Here is a 14,697-nt window from a genome sequence, read left to right on the forward strand (position 1 = left end):
AATTACGAGACATGGCCCCACATGCCAGACGGTGTTGAGATGGTGGGCCGTTCTGACAGCTTCTGAAATGAATTTGCTTTAAATTCTGTCCAGTTCCACTAGAATTAAAAACAGTAACTGGTAGGTCTCAGATGTGTGCTCACAGAGTCCAGGTGAGGGTGATTTTCTAAGAGCGTGTGCCCAGCCCTTCTGCAGTGAATTCAGTCAGAAGGGCTCTGAGCGAGGGAGATGTTCACGGGCACAACAGAACCCAGAAACGGGTTATTTGACTCTGCTCTGTTCTCCCTTTCAGCAGTGTGAGTTTCCATACAGAGAATCACAACACAGCCAGCATAATACATGATACTTTATCAGTACAAAACCTCCCCTGTGTGTAGCAATAGTTAAGAAATCTCGTCAGTCCACCAAAGGGTTAATTTCCCTTTGTATCCAAAATATTTTTTTAATGACAAACACACTTGGAGTAAAGAATTCATAAATAAAGAGGACATGGCTTTTTTGGGGAATCTTTGTGGGTTATTGTAATGAAAGCAACCACCCACCAACCACTTCTGATCAATTTTCAGCCTTTCTAAATATCTCGAGATGGGGGGGGGTTGTATAGCTCAGTGGTAGAGGGTGTGCTTCGTATGCACGAGGTCCTGGGTTCAGTCCCCGTATCTCCATTTAAAAATAAACAGACCTAATGACCTCCCCTCAAATAAATAAATAAAATTTAAAATAAATAAATACAACTAATTACCTAATTAATAATAAATGAACCTAATTACCTTCCCCTAAAACAAAAAAGCAAACTCCCCCCAAAATAAAAGAAGTTTAAAAAAATTAAACAAAATAAAGATCTGGAGGATGCTAATAATCAACCTCTTACTTACACCCTCAATTCCTGTTTCTGCCCCGACAGCGGTCAGGGCCGACCGAATGCGCGGCGGCAGGAATAAGTTTGGGCCCATGTACAAGAGGGACAGAGCCCTGAAGCAGCAGAAAAAGGCCCTCATCCGAGCCAACGGACTCAAGCTGGAAGCCATGTCCCAGGTGATCCAAGCTATGCCCTCGGAGCTGGGCATCTCGTCTGCGATCCAGAACATCCACTCGGCCTCCAAAGGCCTGCCTCTGAGCCACGCTGCCTTGCCTCCCACAGACTTCGACAGAAGCCCCTTCGTCACGTCGCCCATCAGCATGACCATGCCGCCGCACGGCAGCCTGCAGGGCTACCCGCCGTACGGCCACTTCCCCAGCCGGGCCATCAAGTCCGAGTACCCCGACCCCTACGGCAGCTCGCCCGAGTCCGTGCTGGGCTACTCCTACGTGGACGGCTACCAGACCAGCTCCCCGGCCAGCGTCCCGCACCTCATCCTGGAGCTGCTCAAGTGCGAGCCCGAGGAGCCCCAGGTCCAGGCCAAGATCGCGGCCTACCTGCAGCAGGAGCAGGCGGGCCGCGGCAGGCACGAGCGGCTCAGCACGTTCGGGCTCATGTGCAAGATGGCCGACCAGACGCTCTTCACCATCGTGGAGTGGGCCCGCAGCAGCGTCTTCTTCCGGGAGCTCAAGGTATGTGCGCCGCGGGCGCCGGGCGCCGCGCCTGCGCCTGCGCCATGGGTTCCGCGCCGGCGCCGTGGGCCCCGCGCCTGCCCCGCGGGCTCCGTGCCTGCGTCGTGGGCGCCGCGCCTGCGCCGCGGGGTTCGGGCCTGGACCTGAAAACCCACTTTCCTTCCTTTCCTTCGCGTGATGTCTTGCGCCCTTGACCTCAGGACCGCGGCAGCCTCACTTTCTGGGGCTTTTATCTACAGAGTTCTCCTTGTGGGGGTGTGGCTTTAAGTGTAAAATAGAGGAAACTGAGTAGGTTTTTTTTTTTTCTGAATAGCCGAATGTCTTTACTGACTCCCCTCACCTTGGTGGCTTATCGAAAAAATTTAAGCCAGAGTGAAACAGCACCTAGTAAACTTTTAAAAAAATACCAAATTAAGAGCTAGATTAGAGTGGTGCCAATTTAGGAGAAAAGAATGCCAACCTTTCCTTGTGTTTAGACGCTAAAGAATGCAAATGATACCAGTGGTTAGTAGCATGCAGTCGGTATTTACTACCTGTTTATCTTGACGTTAGTTAGTTAGTTCTGGAAAGCCTTTGTTTTGGGAGCAGATTCCAATAGGATGTTTTCCGTCATCGGATGGGGCGGGGGCCGCCGGTGAGTGCTGGTCTGCCTGGCTGCGTTTTAGTGCTCATAATCTGTGTCTGCCGCTGATTTTAATGGATTGGTACATTGTAAACACAGTACTTGTTTGTGCAAGGGTCTCTGTTTAACTCCATAATTATTTTATTTCCTGAAACTTAAGACTGAATTGATATGGGGAAGTTACAGAGAAGTTTCGGATCTGAGAATCACCACCAAACCGCACTTGGTGGTCAGCGGTTTCGTTCTCGATTTTAAAACACAAAAATGAATCCTGGATTTGATGTCGAAGTCTTATCTGTTCCCAAATCAGTTTCTTCCTTTTACTGTTGGGGGAAGACAAAGCTGCTTCAGGCCTAGGGCTTCTGATCACCTCGGATTTTAGGAGATGTAAGAATCCCAGAGGACAGTGCACAGCAGACTTTTAATTTAAAGGTTTCTGTTTAAAGTAGTGTGTGTGGACTGGCTGGGGATTGGAAGCCAGGTGCAAACGGAAACCAGTGCTTTCCATGGCCGACTTCATTCTGCACCATGATTTGTCACGAAACAAAAGTTACCTGAATGGATCCTGATAAGTCACTAGGCCCCCACCAGCCTGCTGTGAGGCCTGCAGGCGGTCCAGCCCTGCTCTCTGGGCCTTTGTCCTGCGTGGAAGGACGGCCCACCGTGGAGATGATGGGAGGCCAGCAGAATCTACTGCCTTAGCTGTCAGGCCAGGCCTGAGTGGGCGGCCTCCGGGACAGTCGGGCGCTGGTCACTGAAAATAGAACAGACAAAGCTGTGTTGCTGCTGTTAGGCTCACAGCTTTGTCCTGGAGAGAACAGGTGAGGGATCTGAAGATGAAGATGATCACTTTAGACCCAACCGACAGGTCAGGAGACCTAAGGGTGGGAAAGCATGACCTCAGAGTCAGAGGGGCTGATTCGGATCCGGTCTTTGCTGTTTAATAACTACACAGGCGGGCAGTCTCTGAGCCTCAGTTTTCTCGGCTTCATGGGGTGTTTGCGGGGAGCTGGGGGCATATGGGGGGATAAATACTTCTATTGAGGACATTTTTTGAGGAATAAAGGAAACTATGGGGGCAAAGCATCTCATCCCGGGAGCCTGGCATATGTGATATGCTGGGCAGGTCAGTGCTATTTTAATATTGTTGTTAATGTTTCAGGCCAAGTGTGTGGAAGCTTTCTGCAGTACTCTTACATTCAGGAAAAATAACAGGCACCTGTACTCTTCTTTTTTTTTTAATTGAGGTATAGTCAGTTTACAATGTTGTGTCAATTTCTGGTGTGCAGCACAGTTCTTCAGTCATACATGAATATAGATATATTCGTTTTCATATCTTTTCACCGTGAGCTATTACAAGATATTAAATATAGTTCTCTGTGCTCTACAGTATAAACTTGTTTATCTATTCTATGTATACCAGTCAGTATCTGCAAATCTTGAACTCCCAGTTTAGACCTTCCATCCCTCCGGCAGCCACAAGTCTGTATTCTATGTCTGTGAGTCTGTTTCTGTTTTATATATAAGTTCATTTGTCTTTTTTTTTAGATTCCACATATGAGTGATATCATATGGTGTTTTTCTTTCTCTTTCTGGCTTACTTCACTTGGAATGACATTCTCCAGAGCCATCTGTGTTGCTGCAAATGGCATTATTTTATCATTTTTTATAGCTGAGTAGTATTCCATTGTATAAATACACCACGACCTCTTTATCCAGTCGTCTGTCGGTGGACGCTTAGGCTGTTTCCATGTCTTGACTGTTGTAAATAGTGCTGCTGTGAACACTGGGGCTGGCACCTCTTAATAGTTTGCCATGTGTTACAATCTCACCACATGTGTTATACAGAGTAGTAAAATTGTCTAATAGTCGTTAACTCCTGCCAGTTGAGGACTTAAAATTTGCCAGGCAGTCAGTTGGCTGTAAGATAGATACAAAGTTGAGTAAAACAAAATATTTTCTCTCAAAGATTTTATGATAAAACAATGTCATTAATGTCTATTGGAAAAAAAAAAAGACTGCTGAAGTTGTTCCACAAATGACAGGGGTGGGGGAGGGTTAGCTCAGGCGTAGAGCGGGGCTTAGCATTCACAGGGTCTTGGGTTCAATCCCCAGTACCTCCATTAAAAAAAAAAAAAGAAAAGATAAATAAACCTAATCACAATCCTCTCCCTCCAAAAAAGACAAATGCACAGGAAATGTAAAAACAGAAAAGGTTATGAAATCAGTACAGAGCCACAGGTAAGACTCTGAGGGTGCTAGGAAAGCATTCTCTCCAAGTGTCTCTTTTCCTTTCCCTGTAGTTAAATTGTATGAGATTCTTTTACAGGGCATATGATTCCATATTTGGCTAAAATATAACTGCCTTTGGGAATGGGACCTATTAGCGCATTGTCAGCCGTTTATGTGGTTGGTTAATGCATTTGTTGGTCTTCCATGAGCATCTGCTTTGGAGAAAGAAAGAGGATACCCTGGGGGCCCCGATGAGGGGCGGGAGGTGCCCCAGGGGAAAGAAGGACAGACTGGACCCACTTCACAGTTTGGGCTTTGGTTGAGAGAGTGATTCCGTTTAAGTATTTTTCAGAGAAGGAAAAGTGGAATTCAGAATAACTTAGGGATCGTTTAAATACAGAGTTGTGAGGTGACCATTTGCTTCGGAAGAATTCCTTTTCCTTTGTTGATAAATTTACCCTGCGAAAACCAGACCGAGGCGTTCGAAGGCAGCACCGAGACTTGTGTGTTGGCGTGTGTTTCTCCAGGGCACAGGCTTTCAAACTTTTTCACCAAGACCTGCAGTAAGAAGTAAGTTCTACCCGAATACCACACCCACGCCCGCACACACCCCCCCGAACCACAGCTCCCCTGGAAGGTACCTGACCTTGTTCACGCCGTGCGCTCTGCTAGTTCCTATTCTATTCTGCTTTAGTTTAACTTATTTCATGTTTTTTAAAAATTTCCAGTCATGACCCACTAAATTGATTTCACGACCGACTAATGAGGTCTATGACCGGCAGCAGTCCAACACTCATTGCTCTGGGGAGGGTTTCGTGGTTCGTCCACTGGGCACTGTCTACCTGCCGCCGCTAGGAACATCTCCTGGCAAAGGCCTCTCCCTCCTGGCCTGGCCTCCGAGTCACCCCCAAAACCTGTAGCCCAGGCCTCGCACCCTCTTCCTGCAAAAGTTGTGGTTTTAAAATATCATTTGGGGAGACGAATGCGCCCTTTTAAACGTGTGTCTTTGTCTTGTTAACCTCACCACCAATGAGCCACGAAGAGAGAGACTTGGAGGGCAGGTTGCCTGCACCTCTTCAACCCCAAGATGAAAAGCCCCGTATCTGCTCCCGGAGGGTAACAGGATAAGGCAGTTTTGCAAGTGACCCCTCGCTCCCTCCCCCAGGACAAGCTACACTCTCCCCGCGGATAAAAGAAAGAACACAGATTTCACGTGTTTACTATTTAAGGGCTCAGAAGGGCCAGAGGAAATTTGGTGGGTTGTTTTTCTACATATTTACAAGTTGCAAAAAAGAGTTTGCTTCCCACTCAAATACTGGAATGGGCAAGAGGAAATTACAGCCCCCAAACTCACATCTTGAAAAACAGCACATAAACAGCAAAAAATAAAAAAATTGAAACAACAGCAAATATACTCCTAGAAACCGTGCTGTTTCGGAGCTGGGCGATGACCGGGAAAAAGGAGAGGGGACGGGTATAAGCCAGTGGTTTTGTTCTCCTGTGTGCCTTAAGGGGCCACTCTGACCTCCATCCAAAATAGTGACCTGGGGAAGATGAAATTAATCCGCTGAAACTGGTAGCTTTCCAAACAGCACGTTTGCATCAAATGATAATCCTTGCCTAGAAACCACAGATTTTTCAGATCTAGAAGAGACTGGATCATTGGACTCCTCCCCTCCTTTTACAAACGAAGAAACTGAGGCAGGGCCCGAGGCTCGTGGGAGATTTTACAGCCACTGAGTGGTAGAGGGGACGGGTTGATTCAGGTTCAAAGCAGCGGTACCCCCCTCCCCCCCCGCCCACACACAAATACACACAAATAAGCCGAGTAATCTTTGCCCCCAAAGACACAGGTCTCTGCCAGTGAAGGGAAGCACACCTTCCGGTTAGCAGAAGTCCATCACTGCCCCGTTACTAGATCACAAGTCGTCAGGGAGGCAGATTTTCTCAGAGCCCAGACCAGCCCCCGGGAGTGAGGGAGTCACTTGAGGAAGCTACACTAATTCTCGCAGGCCCTTGGGGCGTCGCCGAGGGCCCAGTCGCTCCCAGCCAGCACTTCAGAGCCCCGAGAGGGTCCAGAGCTCTCCGGTGCCGCTCCCTCTGGGCACAGTCCTCTCGGGGAGGATCTGGGCCGGTCTCCACGCGGGTTCTGCTGAGCAGTTAAAACCACTGAACAAAGTTCGGTCCTGGGTCCTGGGTCCTGGGTCCCGGGCATGTCAGCATGGGTTACTTTTTTACATACGTTTGTGAAAATAGGCAGAATTTAGGATTGTAACGGGGCAACAGATGGGCCACTCATTTTCCAGACCTGACTGTGTTTTCTGAGGTAGGTCGGACATCCGCTCTGCCTTCAAATCTTTAAGCCCAGCCTGGCCCGCGGCGGCCTCTGCACTCTCGACTCTCCCTTGTGTTCGGGGAAATGAGAGCGAGTCCCAGGCCGCAGAGAGCGCCCTGCCTTCACGAGGCGAGGGGACGGAGCCTTTCCTTTCTGCTGTTTTTCTCTCGTCCGGGTGCTGATGATCTCGCCGACTCCAGCGCAGTGAGAACATCGTCCCCGCTTTGTTCAGCGGCTGATGAATCTGGAGGGGCCATCTGACCTTCTGATGAGACCAGGTGTCTTAAGAGGATTCTGGGAATGGACGTGGGAGAGTTTCCCTGTGATGCAGGATTCTGACACACGCAGGAGGAAGGGGGAACATCTCTAAATTAATCCTGACTGAAGCACATAACCAGCATTTCTGTGGAAAATGGGGCTCAGAGGCTCGGGGAGCTGGTGCCAAAGGAATTCAGTTGTACTGAAGCCTGTTTTCTCCCAAGTGAGGGGGCTGGGGGTGGGAGGACCGCGTACTTTTCTCAGCTCTGCTATGGAAGCTTTTTGAGCAGAGGTTTTATGTCTTTTCCTTTTTTCTCCTAATTTTTTTTAATTGAAGTATAGTCAGTGTACAGTGCTGTGTCCGTTTCTGGTGTGCAGCGCAGTGCTTCAGTCACACGTGAACGTACTGACATTCGTTTTCATGTTCTTTGTCACCGTAAGTTGCTACAAGATACTGAACATGGTTCCCCGTGCTCTGCAGCGTGAGCTTGTTGTGGATCTGTTTTGTACGCAGCGGTTGGTGTCCGCAGATCTCGAGCTCCCAGTTTACCCCTTCCCAGCCCCTTTCCCCCTGGTAACTGTAAGTTTGTTTTCCATGTTATGTATGTATGTATGTATTTATTTATTTATTTTTAAAAAACATTTATTTTGGGTACAATTATTGGGAGGGAGGTAATTAGGTTTCTTTGTTTTTATTTATTTATTTATTTATGGTGGTGGAGGGACTGGGGATTGAACCCAGGACCTCGTGTGCGCTGAGTGCAGCGCTCTGTCGCTGAGCCGTTCCCCGCCCCCGGGCTCTGTGCGTTTGGCTCAGGGCTGCTCGGGCGTCACACATCTGCTGTGATTCCTTCCAGGCAGACCTGAAGCAGAAGCCAGGTCTGGCTGACGGTGTTGAGAACGTGTCGCAGTCTCTCCTTCCCCGCTTGTAGGGGTGTGGGTGTTGCCGCCCTCTTGTCTGTGATTGAGTAAGGAATCCCTTTTTTCGCCTTCTAAAGCCTTCTTGGTCACTGTCCTCTGGGTGGATCAGCTCTTCTCCACCAATACCTGTCTGTGCTCTGGCTTGCTCTTGGGTGGGCGGCTGAAGACCAGCCCCTGGCTTCTCCCCATCCTGTGTTCCTTGGAGTGTTAACGTTTGCTTTATTCAGTGTGTGTGCATCTGCAAATGGCAGACTCAGTCTAGACGCTAACTTCCCCAAGCTTGGGTCATGGCAGCCAGATGCTGGCAGTTTCCATGCAAACAGAGCCCCCCCCCCTCCCCGGGGCGCCAGGATGTTGGGTCAGTGCGATGATCACAGCTTCGTAGGAGGCTTGCTGCTTCACACACCCGGTATGCTTCCTGCTCCTCGTCATGTCTTTGCTATCCGGTGGAATCATGGGGCGCTTGGGGGTAGCCGGCCACACCCAAGAAACCCAGGTTAAAGGGCTGGGCCACTGTCAGGCGTCTGAAATGACCAGGAGGGGAGGAGGGAAGTGGGCATTTTCCTCGTTCTGCTCAGGGTCAGAGAGGGGAGGTCGCCTTTCTGGGTGCTCCCTCTTTTTTAATTGACTGTTGTGTTAGTTTTCGGTGTGCAGCATCGTGATTCGGCCACACACACATTTGTTTTTCCTTTTTACATTCTTTCTCATTATAGGTTATTGACTGTGGGTGCTCACTCTTCCTGCTATAGGACGGGGTGCCTCAGTGCCTTTCCTGTCTGCTCCCTCAGGGCCGCCCTGGGAAGTGAGGCCAGGCCAAGGCCTCCTTTTTCCCAGAGGGAGAGAGTGAAAGACCTGGACTCTGCCGTTGTAGAACACGGTCCTTCCAGACCACGTCCATTCCTCCAGCCCTTCCCATGGTCCCCTGGGGGTGCGGAGTTCACTGACGAATGTAAGTTTGCCAGCTAGGTTTTTAAACAACCATTTGTTTTAGTCAAATAATTCGTTAGTCCCAGCAGAATTAACCCAGGCACCTAAATCAGTTTGGGGTGAGTAGGGATCAGGAACGAGAAAGATGTGGGGGAGAAAAAAGAAGCCAGCAGGTAACCTACCCCCCAGACGTGGAGTTACCTCAGTAGGTGAGGGTTTAGGGAAGACTCAAGGTCAACAGAAAATACTTCCATATTTCCTTGACTACAGATTTCGGATAATAAATGGTGATAAAGCTGCCATTTATTGAGTTTTTACTGAGTCAGACCATTGTGAAGTGCTTCACCTGTGTTGCTGCGTGTATCTCATTTAACACTGATTAGTCCCCGTGCAGTGGGCGTGTTTGTTCCAATGTGCCGATAAGGGCGCTGACACCCAGAGACTGACCTCCCCAAGGCACGCGGCTCGTATGAGGTGACGGTGTCCTTAAAGCAGAAGAACCGATCTGGCAGCCTTCAGTAAACCGTAGAGGACTTTAGAATGGCCTTTTCCCTCTGCTCGGACCAGTACCACTTGACAGGAGGTCTTAAAGGACCTCGCTTACTCTGAAACTGCAGGGAGCACTTTCTTAGATTGGCCTAAGAATATGCAAATTCTTTCTTTCTGTTTTAATTGGAGGAAGACCTTGCAGGAGCTGGAATGTGCGCTGTTCTGTAAATTTGCAGCCAAAGAAGATCCAGGAGCTGGCCATTGGTTGCAGCCTCTGGAGCCTGTAAACCTTAACTGGTAAAACCAGCTGCAACCAGAGGGCCACCAAAGGAGGCCGTGGGGTGCAGTGTGGCCCTCGGGACACTCGGGCAGGCCCCCTCCCCACTCTCGGGCCAGCATCAGTTCCTACGCAATAGCAGTCTGCCTGCCTAGAAGCAGTTACATGCCTGTTTGCTGAGAATACTCAGGGTCCCGCTCACTCCAGTGCCTGCGTCTGCCCAGTGGGGCACGGAAATTGCCCACCGATCTCACAGAAAGTCTGTGCTGTCAGGGCCCCAGGGTCGGGGAGACCCTGTCTGCACACCATGTCCTCTGTCATACAAAGTCAAGTAATGGGTGACAAAACTGAAAACATGACTCCTGTGTGGCACTCCTTAACGCTCTTTTGAAGGACTTTGCCCTCTGAACCTGCGAGGCAAAATAGGTCTCTGTGTTCTCCAGGATAAGTGAAGGATGGCTTTGCTCTGACTTATTCTTCCACAGCCTGGAAAGTAGATCATACAAATCTTTGAGGGCTCAACATCCATTTGCAGAATGGCTGCATAGAAATTGGGCATTTACGCTATTCTTCACGTTAAAGACATTAATCTCTAACCCAAGAACACCACCCACACTCCAGAACAGTGATAAACACCACATCACCTCTTCCAGCAGCCGGCTCCTTCTTAGCTGTCTGGTGCTTAGCACCCGCCTCCCGCTGCATTTCTGCCTTCCCCATCCACCAGGCGAAGCGCAGGCCGCCGTGCGTGGGGCCCCAGCTGGCTTCTCTGGGGACACTCTGACCTCCTGCATCGTTTTCTTTATCTTCTCCACTTCCCTCCACCTCCACCTCTCCTATCTGCCCAGTCTCCCCTTCTCTTCTCACTCATGTGGCTTCTCTTGTGACACCTCAGGCTCTCCAGAGGCAGTGGCAGGCATCGCTGTGCACAGCGGTGTGGCCCCAGGGACCACGTGGTGGCTCACCCCGTCCTCCGGGCATCTGCCCTCTCCCTGCAGGTGGAATGTGGAGGGCCAGGGAGGGTACCCGAACCCTGTAAGGGGGAGGATGGATGGAGAAGGCCTAGGAAACAACGGGCAGATGAACTGTAGGAGTGAGTGAGCTGCATTCAAGGACAGGAGGTAGGACTTCCGTGTGGTCCTGCCCCTGGGTGAGGAGACCCCCCCCCCACAGTGGGGTTCTCTGATGGAGGAAGAGGTCAGCTTCAGAGGGCACGGGAGACAAGGCTGTAGCTGAGCAGGGGAAACGATTAGCTCCTGTGGCTCCAACCCAAAGACAGCTTCACAACTTACCTTGTTTCCAAACAGCCGTGGGCCGCAAGGCCTCACTGCCTGAGTTGTTCAGCCCTAAATCCTGACAAAGGGTTACCAACATTTCCCTCCATTTTTTTTTTTAAAGATTTGTTTATTTAATGGAGGTGCTGGGGATGGAACCCAGGACCTCGCACTTGCTAAGCACGTGCTCTGCCACTGAGCCACACCCTCCCCCTGCGTTGCCCTCATTTTTAACTTCCTCCCTGGAAATTGTTTTCATATGCCCCATTTCAGACCTACCAGGGCCAGTTCTCTAATTTCTTCACATGATAGCGTGCCCCGCAGGGATCGCGTGACACCTGGGGAGAGATTTTGGAAACCTGGGCACACGGGGCTCTTGGGCCTGCCACCGTCCATGCCTCAGGAAACCAGAAGAAAACACATTATCTGGAATATTTAGAAATGTCGCCAGGATTGAGCAACATTCAGGATTAACTTTACAGCCAACTGGATCTGACTTCTAATTCTGTCTGAATGCTTTTTCTTTACCTGGCCGGTGGGATCATTGGCCAATAGGTCTAAAGTCTGCCCTTCATTGCACAATAAAAGCATTGCAAAGGCGGAGCAGATGCTCAGACCCCGGCCTCTGTCTTTCACTGAGGAGCGGGGAGGTCACTGGCCTTTCCTGAGTGGCTCATGCTGTTGGTTTTTAACGTCTACAGCAGGAGGGGGAGGGTAGAGCTCAGTGGTAGAGCTGGTGCTTAGCGTGCTCACAAGGTCCTGGGTTCAATCCCCAGTGCCTCCACAAAAAAGAAATAAACAAATAAACCTAATTACCTACCCCCCCAAAAAAGAATGAAAACAATAAATTAATTTAAAAAATAAAGTCTACAGCAGAACCACCTCTTGTGAGTTGACCATCACATTTCTGAATACCCTGTTTACAGAATACTTTACCTGGGAGGGCAGTATAATTATTTCACTGGAATTAAAAACATATTTTATGGGCATGAAAGGTACTAGTTCCCTGTGGAAGAAACGTGCCCAAGACGTGGAGGAGGGGTCTTCTTGGGGTAAAGGCAGCACAGATACGTCTTTACTTTGAAGCAACAGGAAATTGCTAACTGGTCGTCTGAAAACTCTCACAGTGATGTTTCCAGCGACTTCTCGAGCAGTGTTCCCGATGTTATACAGGGGCCAGACCTCCTGCATCGTTTTCTTTATCTTCTCCACTTCCCTCCACCTCCATCTCTCCTTTCCTCTCTGCCTAGTCTCCCCTTCTCTTTCCTCACTCACGTGGCTTCTCTTCCTTGTGACACCTCAGGCTCTTCAGAGGCAGCTGCAGGCATCGCTGTGCACAGCAGTGTGGCCCCAGGGACCACGTGGTGGCTCACCCCGTCCTCCGGGCATCTGCCTTCTCCCTGCAGGTGGAATGTGGAGGGCCAGGGAGGGTACCCGAACCCTGTAAGGGGGAGGATGGATGGAGAAGGCGATGTGAATTCCTGGAAGGAATGGGAAATCATTTGGTAGAGATGAAGTCCGTGCACACGTGGGTTTTGGGTCCCATGCGGTTCTCCCGGGCAGATCTTGTCTGTACACGTCACAGGGCTTTGAGTGCATAGTCTGTTTTCAGATGTGTTCCCTGAAACGCGGGCTCGTTCTCAGACCTGTTTGACTTGGACCCCTGTACCCCGTCCACTCTGAAGTTGTGCGCGCTCCTTCACCACACTCATCCTCACACCCCCGTTGTGCTTTGATCTAAAGTTGTGATGAATAAGAGGCTCTGCCTATTGTCTAATTAAAAAAATAACTTACTAAATATTACATTCCCCCTTGTAAAATAATGATAGAGATTAGTGTTTGTGCAGAAGCGTGGGCAACAGCGTTCTTCAAAAGTTTTTCTCTCGGTGATGAAAAGCTGTTAGATTATTTTGACTCACTAATCAAATGTAATTGGGTAGCTTGCAGGGCCTTAGATTTTCCTTGTCCGGTTATCAAAGCAGGAAATGTCACTCATGGAGCTGATGAAAGGCGTCTCTCACGGTATTCTTTCAATTACAGATCTTACAGAGTGAATGAAATGGTTCTGCTGCTGAAAACTCCTAGGCTTGAAATGCCCCTTCGTGCTAATTGCTGTATTAGCTAGTTAACACAGCATTAGACATTTTAATTGATTCCTGCTCCGGTTTTGGAGAAAAAAATTCTGGATCTGTTTGGCAAGTAAATTCAGGAGGGCGGCGGCTGGGGCACAGCCATGGTCGTGTTTATACGGGGGATTTGCGGTGGAAACAACAGCCTCGCTTTCATGCTTTACTAGCATGAATGGTTTGCCCTCGGTTTGGGATTTGTGGTGTGAATGCTTCCGAAGGACCTTTATTTGACCACTGAGAGTGACTTTTATGGTTTTATCAATGACATCTCATGATCTTGAAAACGTAACTTCACTGCAGTCATGTGTCTGGATGATTCCAACGGAGGGTTAGCTTTTGCAAAGAACCGAGTCACATCAGGCCTGCATTTCATTCATCAGGATGTAGCAGTTTTCTTCCGGGTTGAGTCCCACTGTCAAGATACCCGTAAAGCAGTTCTGGCCTAAACGATCGGTTGTGACCCAGGATTAGGACACATTCAGTTTGTATTCGTTTATGAATTCACTCGTTTGCTCGCTCAGGTGTCAAACATGTACTGAGCTCCCGCTGTGAATCAAGCCCCCCCGTGCGACGTTGCTGCAGATGAGACAAAAGCAGGCCTCACCGACGCACGTTACGTCCCCTTGTGGGGGGCACTCTTCTCCATTACAGTAGGCGCTCCAGCCTGGATGCAGCGCCAGGCACCCCAGCAGGCCCCGATGATGAAAGCTGGTGCAGCTCTTTGCAACAGGCGCGCAGGCGGTCCTGACTGGGCTTCCGCTGATGCTGGAGATGAGACTGGAACTGGAAAATACAGTTGTAGTCTCATCGACAACAGGCCACGCCCTGAGAAACATGGCATCAGTCCGGAATGTCGTGTAAGCTCCTGGGGGGCGCCTGGCATGGAGGAGTGAGGCTGGTCGGGGAGGGGGGCGTCCTGGGGGATGAGTAGGAGTTGGGAACCAGATGAACGAGTAGAAAGAAGTGGAGGTGGGGTCAGGTAGGTGCCACCAGCAGGGAACAGCTTGTGCAGAAACACAAGGCCTGGGGATCTGTGCCTAACTCCTGTGGCGAGGAGGGAGCATGGAGGGAGCCCGCAGGAGGGAAGGCTTAGGGATTGCTCACCTAAGGCTCCTCTCACATGTGGATCGTATATATATATATATACGAAGCAAAGAGAAGCCACCAGAGGAAGCTGAGAAGGGGCGAGGTGACCCGGGGGGCTGGAAACACAGCACAGTGGCTGTTGGACTTGCGCCTGCTGTTTCATTTCGTGATTTCACTTTGGTGTCATCGTCTCTGGCCTCCCAGCACGTAGCTGGCGTGCACTGCCACGTTTCCTTCTCGCGCCTGCGTGAGCTGTGTCGGCGGCGCCGTGAAGGGGGCCTGCGGCTGGCTTTCTCCTTCTCGGGAAGCGCCAGTTACTGGGGACACGGGTGTATCTGAGGTCTTGGGCCTTGTTTCATGTTTCATTTAAACAAAGGTGACATTTTAAAATTGCTTCCGTATCACCTACTTTCTGACCAGAAAGTTTTTCCTTTTCAACCGTACATGGATCTGTTGCTGTTCATTTCATAGTCGTTGGTTTCATGGGGCCACAGCAGCCTTCGAGTTATACCCACATTGTTGTCAGGGAGGGGGCTCTACCAGCCAGTGTGCCTGAAGTCATCACATACCACCTTTTAACATTACTGGTTCCCAGG

General features: G+C 49.9%; 1 protein-coding gene across 2 annotated transcripts in view; it reads left to right on the plus strand.

Annotated features, from left to right (window-relative positions):
* The window catches only part of NR5A2 (nuclear receptor subfamily 5 group A member 2), a 109,099-nt gene that overhangs the window by 18,552 nt on the left and 75,850 nt on the right, over window positions 1–14,697 (plus strand). For both annotated transcript variants that reach the window (XM_031438325.2, XM_031438321.2), the window contains one exon: window positions 905–1,551. In XM_031438325.2, coding sequence (XP_031294185.1) covers window positions 905–1,551 — 647 coding nt within the window. The remainder of the gene's footprint in view (window positions 1–904; window positions 1,552–14,697) is intronic.

This window comes from Camelus dromedarius, chromosome 21 (genome assembly GCF_036321535.1).
Source record: "Camelus dromedarius isolate mCamDro1 chromosome 21, mCamDro1.pat, whole genome shotgun sequence".
NCBI classification, from domain to species: domain Eukaryota; kingdom Metazoa; phylum Chordata; class Mammalia; order Artiodactyla; family Camelidae; genus Camelus; species Camelus dromedarius.